This window comes from Ceratosolen solmsi, unplaced genomic scaffold (assembly GCF_000503995.2).
Source record: "Ceratosolen solmsi marchali unplaced genomic scaffold, CerSol_1.0 scaffold10, whole genome shotgun sequence".
NCBI lineage: Eukaryota > Metazoa > Arthropoda > Insecta > Hymenoptera > Agaonidae > Ceratosolen > Ceratosolen solmsi.
The window spans coordinates 1,474,923-1,487,205 of record NW_011948412.1 but is presented as its reverse complement, the minus strand read 5'-3'; the positions used below and the strand labels follow the sequence as shown (position 1 = coordinate 1,487,205).

General features: G+C 24.5%; 1 protein-coding gene across 1 annotated transcript; it reads right to left on the bottom strand.

Annotated features, from left to right (window-relative positions):
- Window positions 1-3,853: 3,853 nt before the first annotated feature.
- Window positions 3,854-11,991, bottom strand: Parp1 (Poly-(ADP-ribose) polymerase). Its single transcript, XM_011500844.1, is given in 9 exon segments — window positions 3,854-4,271; window positions 4,724-5,151; window positions 5,405-5,873; window positions 5,987-6,238; window positions 6,556-7,001; window positions 7,422-7,624; window positions 8,252-8,819; window positions 11,114-11,259; window positions 11,694-11,991. Coding segments are annotated over 9 exon segments (2,988 nt in total). The 5' UTR covers window positions 11,808-11,991; the 3' UTR covers window positions 3,854-3,909.
- Window positions 11,992-12,283: the final 292 nt, after the last annotated feature.

Sequence of the window (12,283 nt, the reverse complement as noted above, 5' to 3'; positions counted from 1 at the left end):
GATAACTATCAATAATCATAAAAAAATTAAGATAGGTTTCATTTAAATATTTATCAAATTCCTGGTGCAGCGTTCGGTCTTCTTCAGTAAAAATGTAAATATTTATAATAAATAATCAAGCATCAATATTTCATAAGCCAGATATTTTATATTTCTCATATGCAGAGTTCTTTAAACATAATGTATTAAAAAAAGAAATGTTATCAACGTTATTTATAAAACATCAAGTGAAATATAAAAAAATTAATAGCTACATTTTAAAGTATATGAACTTTAAACGTGAAGTAAGGGTCACTAATGTTTTATTTGACTTTTAATGAAAATATTTGTTTCGTTTCGCTTGCTCGAACAAATTGTATTACGATATGTGACGGTTAATACGGGTTATAATTCTTTTGCCAAGAAATTGTCAATTCTTGTTTCTCATTGAAAACTATGTTTTCGGTATTATTTTGAAGATAAATTATTAGTTCGAAAAATATTTCATGTAATGATCACTCCAACAACTTGTGACATTAACTTTGTTTTATTACTTTCTTACGTATTATATTATATAGATATAAAACAATAAAAATTAATAAGTACGAATTCTAAATTATATATATTTAAACAATTGATAATAAATATTTGAAAATAAAGGTATGGTTTAAAAAAAATGTATTTGTAATCTGGGTTTAAGATTTAACTAGATTTTCATTCATAATAATTATATCATATATAAATCAAGTATACATTTTTCAAATGCATTAGAGTATTATTTATAAGAGTTTATAAATCTAAAGAAAGTTAATTGAACAACGATTAGTATGTATAATAATTATAAACGAGATTATCTGTTACAGTATAATTTTTAAGTTAAAGTAAAATTTAATGTACATTTACGTTTTAAAAATTGTTTTAAAAGCATAAATTTGTATAATTATTATTATAAAGTTGAAATCTTAAAATTTTCTTTCATCATAAGCACCAATTTAATCAATACAATTCTATTACATCATGTAGCTTAAAAAATACAATATCAAAAAGTTATTTTGGAATATTGTCTTGTCAATCATGGAAAGGCTATAAAAATTTTTGTTTTAATAATACTGAGAAGCGTATGTTTGTCTAAATTATACAATCATTTATTTATCAACTTTTTGTTAAATAATTTAATTTATAGCTTTTTTCTTAAGCAACAAATAAAGTTACTAGTATTTCCACAGCATAACCTGATCATCATGACAGTATTTAATTCTTTAACAAAATTGATTACTTTATTTTTATATTTGAATTGTAAAATTATGTGCGTATTTTATTTGTAATTACAAACTTAAATGACATTTGACTTTTGACGACTACATACTAATTTTGTTTCTAGAAATTCTATTTAAATATTTGTTGGATAGGCACTTAATCTGTTTGATGATTATTGATAATATTCACTTGTAAACTTATATAGAATAACAATATATATGAAATTGTAGATACAAGCTTCTTTGACAAGATTTTTGTATAATCTTTGCCACGTATTTGTTCTCATTTGTCTTTTTTATCTTTGATACGCATAATATTATAAACTATCACTCACTATTTCATTAGATGTTCTAATTCAGTTTTATGCAAATAATATTTATAATATTTAAACATTAAACACTATTTCATTCATCAAATTATTTTAAACAAAGAATTTTAAATTAAATAAAATTTTTGCTTTTACATATCCTTAGTTATAAGAAAAATCGTGTTTAATTTAATTCTTTAATGCCCAAAGCAGTCTATGTATTAAAAATCATAATTTTTAATAATAGATAAGAATTGTACAAAAATTTAAAAATATTAATTGCATTAATGCAATATAATTGAATATAGATATTTATAATTTTTTAATTAAAAATAGTTAGACATACATATAGATTGTTGCAGCTTCATTATTATATAAGAAAAATATTTATTTTTATTTTTTTTATTCCATGCACAAATAATTATAACCACAACAAATATAACTACATGCATACACATTATAAATATCTAAATCTTTTTATTGTTAAGATTTCTTCTATTTTTATAACTAAAAATAAGATTTAATTATTGAATTTATATCTTTGGTTAATTATAAACATAATATGTATAATGTATGTCATATATTTTTAGTTCATAATAAATATACTCATTTATTATTTTAATAAAAAAAATATCAAAAATAATCAGCAACAACGTACAATACAAGTTTGATACTAATTAGTGGTATAAAGTACATTATTTATATTCTTTCTTACTTGAAATTGTAAATTTTTATAAATTTTTCTATAAGTATATGTAAGTTTGTAAGTTCAAACACAATTAAAAAAAAAACGTGTATGAGTTAATTAATGCACAAACAACTATGAATACAAAAGTTATTATTTGCTTTAAATAAAAAAAAATAGTTGAGGATATATTTGAAACTTAACTTTTCTTTGATTTTCTTGAGGAACCATAAACAATTTTTTACATTAACATTATGCTTTGAAATATTATGTATCTATGTCAGTGTCAAAGTTCTACTGCAACAATCTTTAAAATATAGATATGGATTTCAAAGAGGCAATTGTGTTTTTCATACTCCACAAGGAAGATTTGAACAATTACTTTCCATTTAAAGTGAATTTTTCGTAAATATAAGATAAAACAACATTTTTAGTCCTTATTTAAACATTTTTATTAATTTCCAAACTTTTATATAAAGTTTTTTAATCGTAATTTGTTTAAAGATAGATGGTTACTTATCAATTTTCATACTGTCCCTTTTCACGTCTTATAATATTCAAAAACTTGTACAATGTAGGTTTTTAAAATTGATGACTTCAAGTAATAAATAATAAAAACATTTGATTCGTAGTCAAATTCAGATTATGAATTTAATAAATTTGTTGGTGCATCCATTATCTTTATTGAAAAATACCGAAAAACATTAAAAAAAATACATTTTTCATTCAAAAACCAACTTTAATTGTAATACAACAATCAATGGCTTTTTACACTACAAATCTTAAAAATATTCATTTTTATACAGATTTAAATTTGTCATTAACACTTCAAATATTCAAATAATACTAATAATAATATTAATATTCGAAAAATTAAATAATATTTAATTGCTTAAATTAATTACTTAAGTAATATCAGCTTAATGATAATCTTATACTATTTCTAAACACGATTTCATGTATTTGAATCATATTTAATTTTGTTACATTTTTACTACTATTATTTATACATATTGTTACATTTGTTAAAATAGACTTCATACGAATTTATTTATAATCATTTAAATATATTATAAATATTAGTTATAAATGTTGCAAAAGTATTATAAATTCTCAGAGTAAATTATTTATATGTAATTTGTGCTTAGAAAATATTTAAAAACTAGTTTTTGGGAAACATCATTTTTATCATCAATTATGATTTATTGCATAATTAATTTTATTAGGAATTTTCATTTGGAGTTGAAAATTTTTTTCTTTTATTTTTCATACTTATAAAATGTTTATATTTTGTATAAAAATGTTATTGTACTTATATTTAAAAATTCCACGCATATAATTTAATGTACTACATAATTTATTTGTAATAATAAGTAACTGATTTTATTTATCCGTGTATCTTATATAAATTAAATAATCTAAGTATAATGAACCTTTACATGTATTGATACTTAAAAAGTTCATAATTAAAACAGAATATTATGGAATCGAAATCTTTGGTGCTAAATTTAATTAATTAGCATCATATATATAGTCAGACGAACTGTTGAATATTTTTGTATTTAAATTCATCTTCGAGAGAACATAAAATGAACGCTACATAAAAATCTTAACTATATTTTTAAAAAGTACAGAGAAATAAGTAAATGCGATAAAGAGATAATAAAAAAATAAGGCTCTTTTAGAACTTGTACTTGAAGTCTAATTTGACAATGTACTCGACTTTAACTTGTGCTACATCATATACAATAAATTCGTTATAAAGTAGAGAGGAATCTTTTTTAAGTTCGGCAGAAATGGCAGGTCCGCAGGGCACTTCAACACCACTTTTGAGTTTAATAGACTTTTCAGGGTCAGGTTGAGTTTTTCCTCGACCCCAAGTTGAGTGTTTACCATGTGGCAGTTTCTCAATGTAGTCGGCATGGTAAAGTTCATGCATGTTACCAAGCGCTACATCACAAAGTAGTAACAAACCTTTTGAATCCTTTGCATTAGTGCAACAGTAGTTGGCGGATTTGGATACCATATCCGCAAAGTAAATTCCTTTAGAAAAAGAAGAAAAACAGTTTATAATAAATGTATTGCGAGTAATTTATTTTGTTTAAACTGCTATTGTTTTATTTTTTTGATAAAATTATGTATTATGAAAGTTACATCATTTATTAACTTCTTGATAAACATTTGAAATCTTTCAATTGGGTTTTTTAAAAAAAAAAAAAAAAAAAAAAAAAAAAAAAAAATATATATATATATATATATATATATATATATACTTTTACACTATTATAAATACAAAATATTAATAAGTTTGATGAAAAATTTATAATTTACACAACCAATGATAATTAATGAAATAAATAATGTATTGAAAAAAAAATTAATTGAATCAGTTAACTATTATTTTTTTGTTAAAAAAAAAATCAATTTAGTTATATCAAATAATTACATTATTGATAAAATGCATAAAAAACATTAATTGAAAAAAAAATACCAACCTTTTCCGAACATGTAACCAGTAACAGGAGCTTCAGGTGGTGCAATTCTAAGACCCTGTGATAATATGCCAGCAAAGTTGGTAACCCTGGAACCATGCCACAAAAGTTTTCTGTTGGATAACTTCTTAAAAGGCTTATATCTGCGTTCCTCTCCATTCCTTTTAGTTACAAAAATATCTTCGATAACGAGTTCAAATTGTTTATGCGTCTCTGCATGTGTATTCTTCACATACTTTTCAATGAGTTTAAACTCATCGCTCTCTTTATTCAGCATATCAATATCTGATTTAAGTTGCTCATAATGGGCATCCAGTGGATTTTTCTGTGTATCGGCTTTTGAGTGAAGAAGATCGTAGGCTATTTCCATTTCTAACAGAGACTCAAGCATTTCACTCTTGGCTTGAATTTCTACCTCAGTTTCGATAATACTGGATTAAACAATAATTTTTATTAAACAATAAATTAAAAAAACAAAACAAAAAGCTTATTACTATACAAATAATTAAACAATTATACATTTCATCTCAAATATTAAAATAACTTAATTTTATTCATTCATTGCACTACTCATTTGATAATAAATTTAAATTATTTTAAAATCCTATTCAAATTAATTTAATTTTCTTGTTGATATTAAGGAAAAAAGTTTGAAATCGAAAACTTTCAATGAAATTTATTTACCTAGGCTCTTTTATTCCAAAATTGTGTGGTATAAGGGTATAAAACTTATTGGAAGCTGCTATGTACTTGCTCCTATCCACGTTACCTTCCTTCACAAGAGCTAAAAGCTCTGTGAGAACCAAATAAGCATGCTGAATTTGTTTTTTTGAGATCTTCCCTAGAGGCATTTTATCTAGATCAATTTCATACTCCAGCATAGTTTTCTTCATAGTGTTTACGTCGAAAATCATGCGAATGAGATCTTGAATTGGTTTCTTGAGTTTGCTCTCAATATTAGATTCAAACAGTTTAGAGTTATCTACCTCGTCACCGTGATCTATGTCGATAGGATACATTTTTTGAGATACTTTGACAAAATTTTCCCGATTTTTCCATAAATTACCAGATTTTTCCTCATACAATTTTTCAAACATAGCAATGCAATCGTCCAGTTCCATAGAATCGCATGTATTACCACCCACTGTTGTACCTATTGCATAAAAAATCAATAAATTTTTAATAAAATTCAATTTTTAATTGAATATGAATTATATCGAAGCATTTAAATAATAACATCCTGTATTATGATGCAATAATAATTACCGATTCGACCCCAGCTGCGAAATAAGTAATATTTATTTTTCTTGTCGTGTTTGAGTATTTGCAATTTATAAAAAGTGTTTTTTTTTGTCTGGATATCAGTGAGACAGAGAGTAGTTGTAAATTTCGTTTTACCACTCTGATATACATGAGCGATATCGTCGAGTCCACTGTCAGGATCAACAGCACCTCCACCTTTTATGCGAAGCTTTACTTTACCCGAGGAAGATTTCTCGTAACTACTCTTACTTTTTGCTGCAGATTTCTAAAATTTCATAAGAATATAGATAAATAAAATTATTATATAAATATTCTTATAATATCTATAGAAAAATTCATTTACTAAATAAGAATAATATTTTAATTATTTTTAAAAATAGTTCTAAAAATAAATCAATAAAAAATACCATAAAATATTTTGTATTATGCTCTTCCTGTTATATATCCTGAATGGACAACAACATTTATATTTTAGTTTTCAATAAAACTATGGGTAAACATTTTAGTAATTTATAAATATTATATTCGTTGATGCACGAGATTTGAATAAAAATAAAACCAGATCATTGCACTTACCGTTGCTACAGATTTAGAAATTCTCAAAGATGGATCACCGCCCCAAGGTGCGATGGATTTTTTCTTAAAAAGTATAATTGGAGTATCGGTAAATTCTTTAGCTTCCTCAACAAAATCTTCAGATACAATGTGAATATCGTACTGCTTTGCTTCCTTTATTCTCCTGTTAATCTTTTCAACTTCTGCTGCGGTGGCTATTACCGCAGCTGTATTTTCAGATACTTCGGGTTTCACACTGCCTCCCATAAGCAGAATTTCTCTTTTCAGCTCATCTTTGTTCTTATTTGTCTTACCTACGATTACGAAATCCAAATGTTTAAGTGGCCGCGGCTTACTCTGGATCTTAGGACCGTCTGGCTGATCTTCTTTCTTCACTGCACTCAGTGTTGTTGGAGACCTTATTTTCAATATCCTGCGTCGTACTTTAGATTTGTACGATGATCTAAAATTGAATTATTATTGAAAAGAACAGATAAACAAAATTATTTCTAAAATTATGAATGTTCACGTCCATTGATAATTTATAAGCCTCTAAATATTAACAATAACATTTATATACAGTATTTTAAAAATAGTTTTAAACTTTTTTCCAATTTTACGAATTTTATTTTTTTGTTATTTTTTTGTTACTAAATTATTAAACTAATGAAATAAAATCATTCAATTTGACATTTATTATATTTTCAGACATAAATTATTAATGATAAAATTTTAATTAGCAAGTATTTCACAAAATAATTGTATGAAAATAAAAATGTAAAAATTATAATAAATTTATCCCATTCGATTTATATATATTTAAACTATATATTAATATTCTAAACAACATATATTTTTTTGTAATGAAAGACAAAATACTCACAGAAAAGTAAGTTCTTTCAATTCCTTTGGAATATGGAATTTTCTTCTTTTAGGATCTTGCGTGATATTTTCACATAAAGCCCATTCCGAGATACTTCCAGTACATTTATATCCAATGCCAGATTTATATTTAAGTTGGCCATTACATTTTGTACACGATTCCAAAGCACCGAATTGCATAGCATCTGCAAGAACATCTAACATCTGTAAATGAAAATAATAAATCTTATGTATTAATATATATTTTACGTAATATTGTAATACTATAATTATTTTTATTATGTTCAACTATGTAGAATTTTCCAAATAACATCTTATATGAATTGTAAATTATAATTATTTATATATTAATTATTAAATTTCTTATAATATGCAAGTGTTCCTAATCGAAACATAAGTTGTACAAAATTAACAAATTTTATTTACAAGAATCAAAGTAAGATGCAACGAATATTAAGTTAATAAAGATATTTTGATTTTTTTTTAAATATATAGTTGAATAAAATTGATAATCTAATAGACTCATTTAATGCGATGGTATATAAAAAATATGTAAGTATGGGCACGTGCATATTCACTCATCTTTATCTGTTAGTATCATGTAACTAATTTTGTGTATAATAAATAATTCGTATTTGAAAAATAAATAAAGGTTGAATCGAACATTTTTGTTTATTAACTCAATAAAAGAGAATGAATGAAAAAATAACTCTTAAAATTTGAAAAACTGATGATTTAAAAAAAAAATATTTTACGTAGACTTTTTTTTTATTAATATTTGGAAAAAATAGCTAAAATTACGTCGTTTATTAAGTACCAAATAAAGTCTACCTCATTGGTCCCACTTGGTACATTTTGTTTATTGGCTTCGAGTAGTCTGACAAGGTTTTTCTTATTGAGTTCAGATAGTTGATCTCTAATGGCGAATATCTTCTTGTTTTGGACTTTGAGCTGCTTATCCTCTTCCTCATCCACAGACTGAACCTTAATTTTTTTCACGGCCGGCGCCGTATCTTCCTGCTTGATTTTGGGCAAGAGTTTGAGGAGAATCTCCATGTCAAGCTTGTTAAGAGAATCATAACCCGGTAGGTTTGTTGCCGCCTCTAAAAAGCCGAGCTCCGCCCTAAGTTTGGCGAAACATTCGGCATGATGCCAACGATCGAGACCTCCGAATTTCCTTGCCTCATCGCTTTCATAGTCCTTCTTCGACAGTCGCATTTCGGCTTTTACGATCGTTTCTTCGCAACCTCGGCATTTAGAGCGATTTGATTTAGCGTACTCTACCCGGAAATCGTTTCCAGATTCGGTCACAGCCTTGGTTCGCTTACGGTTACCTTTGCCACTCTTCGCCAATACTACCGGTTCTCCTCCAGCAATAAGTTCCTCTGAGAACAATTAAGAGATGATTTATTAATGCACATATATTTTAATGTATCAAATAACCACGTTGAATAATGTTGCTCTATTATTAGAGGGGGGGGAGACGAAAATAAATAATACATATATATATATATATATATATCAACATCTTCTATGGCAATAATTCTCAAGCAGCTGAAACCTACTACCAAGTCTTCGCAATGCAGTTTGTGTACTGTTATTTATAAATTGTAGATATTACAAATTACATATAATTTACAATCATAATATAATATAATATACATACATAACATACAACAATTACATACAATTTACATACTCTTTTACTTTTCGAATACATCGCGCAAGTTCATGAGTGTCACTTATAAACCTTATATATGCATAAAAACTTCATATAACTTAATATAATTCTGTCCAAAGAATGATCCACATGTAACAAGCTGTTTCTCACTTATTTACATTGGTATTAATCGATTAGTGCCCGTTGTTCGCCGAATAGTCGCATACCAGTTATTCATATTCTTAGTATAAATATTTAAATACACTTATATTATTTATTTATGCTTATGCATATTTATATTTTATTCAACATTTGATTGATTATTGTATAATAACTTTACTGATGTTTTTAACTAATAAATAATAGAAATGGAAAAATGTTTTTGGAAATAAAATTAATTTCAAAGTAATTTTAAGATTATTTAAAATTTTAAGAAAATTTAAAATTCTCTGAATATTTCTGTTCATAATTAATAAAATTATTAAATTATTCTTAGAAAGATGTGCGAGATCGGTTTTGATCTGAACGGTCTTGAATTTTATATAGCAAGTAATGCTATTCTTGAACAAATACTTCAATCTCTTTAAATAATAACAGGAATTGGAATTATTTCAGGATATTTATCAAAATTTCAAAATAAAATTAAAATATTCATGGCATTAAGAAGTTTGTAACCTTTTTTTTATAGGTCGACTGTGTTAAACATGAGGTATGTGGATTATCGGTACAGTTAAGTTTTATCAGTTACTCTTTACTCATTTACTTAGATCATAAATATTGTATTTTCATATTATAGTTAGTAGCTAACAAAAACGAAAAGAATATATTGTTGAAAAAAAAATCGTGATAAAATTGTTTTTGGTAATATACGGTGTAATTCTAATTTTAACTTCATATACTTAACAATGAAATATGAAATTGAAAACTGTATAAATCTTTAAATTTGTAAAATTTAAATAGATTCTTATATCAATAAAAAAAAATGAAAGAAACATATTATACTTGAATAAAATAATTGAGGCCAAAAAATTTATAAGAGATTTCATACAACAATGATTAAATTATAAATGGATCCATATAAACCATGTCTTTAAAACATAATTAGGATAATAATAGACAATTTAATTATATCTTTGAAAAATTTACAAATAATTAAATTCAAGTTTCCAAGTAAAAATTGGTTTAATGAATCCTTTTATATTTCAAGTATGAACTGTTTAAATATATATATTTTTTCAATTACTACAGTGTTTTACGTAATTTATTTTTACACAAATAATTAGAAAGAGTAGCAAAGTAATATTATAAATTAAATAAAATACAATAAACCTAATATATATTCTAATTCATAAAATAATTGGAAAAACTAATTTATAATCAATAAAAACTTGTTCTTGATAAAACAGTTTTGTCTATTTTATAATTTACATAATACAAATAAAATATTATAATGCTTATGTCTTAATATAGAAAACTTTAAAAAATATCTATTTATATAAATAAAATACTTTGAAACTTGTACATTCTGACATATTTAAAAAATGCTTCTTTCAACAAATTTTTATTTAAAACAAATTATCCAATAAAAATAAGAAAATTTATAATAATAAATTTGATAAACTTGTTTTTTATTGTAATAAAGTATCTAATGTACTTTAATTAATATCCATATTATATTTAATCATTACAAATAAATTAATATCGATAAATTAATTTTTTAAAATAGAGTTTTATAATTAAATTAGTAAAAAATAGAAAATACCTAAGAACTTTACTTACTTCACAAATTATTCATATCAAAAAAAATATGTAAGATGAATTAAAAAATTAATACAATATTTTAAATAAATATAAATTATATCAAATTAAAATGTCAGAGTTTGACTTATTAAAATTTTACTAATAAAAACTAAACAATATTGATTTATATATTAAACGAAATTAATTATTTTTAATACAAATATACAACCATATTAGTAATAAAATTTTAATTTAATATAAAAAGGAAATAAATAATGAATTAACATTATTTTTTACCCATTTTCTTTTTAATAAATTCTTGATCTTCCCAACGGATATTATCATAGTCAGCAATGTCTCCAATTACTTTTGGACGCTGCTTTTCAAAAAAGCAATTTGCATGATGCCATCGTTCCAATTTACCATCATGGAAAGGACTCTAAATAAAATAAAAATAAAATAATAAGAAATCTGAATATTGATAAGAATATAAGTGTTTTAAACTCTTCTATATTCTTGTTTTACTCTTCTATTCTACAAAATATAATTTTTTTTTTCTATTCTACATAATTTATTAAAAATTAAAATATTCAATAAGAAAAAATTAAGAACAATTTAATTTTACGAAGAAAAATTATTTTATAAAAATAACAAAAACGTTTATGCTGATATTGCACATTTATATGCATATATATATATATATATATATATATATATATATATATTTATAAATAGTTTGATGTAAACAATTGAGAAATGATTCAAGTAAATGCAATTAGAAGACAAAGACGCACTGTCAACCAACGGTGACCAACATGTCACTTGGCAATTTTTAAATATTTATTGAAAATTGAAAGAAGTCACAATACGTACCTGAACAACAGTGGCAATACGCAAACTATCCTTTGCTATAGGATTCTTGCAAACTTTGCAACCGGCTCTGCCGCTTTTCGAATATTCGACGCGGTATGGCAAATTATCCGTCATATTTACGGTTTCCGATCAATTAAAACCACTGCAAAATTATCGAGAATTCCAGCTTTATGTGATTTCGAAATTTCTGAATATTTTCGCGCCGTAATAAATTTAACCCAGCCAAAACAAAACTAACACGCGGTAAAGGCAAAACGCCACACTGCCGCGTAGTTTGCTCTTTTTCATTTTTTCTCCATCGTGGCGCTTTTAACAGCGATATTGTGGTCGATTTTCAAAATACCGACTGGCATCAACGTAAACTCACAAATCGATTGGTTTTCTCTGGAAGTTGAGAACGATATTTTTGAAATCGTGAGCATGAAGCAATACCGTCAAATATACTGATTTTAATATAGCAATTCAAAAGTCGGACTCAATTTTATTTGCATATTTAAACTTTTTTTTTTAATTTATAATTGATTTTTATAAATTATTAATAATTTTTATTCTATTTAAAATTCTGTATTTTAACGTTTTTATATTACTTA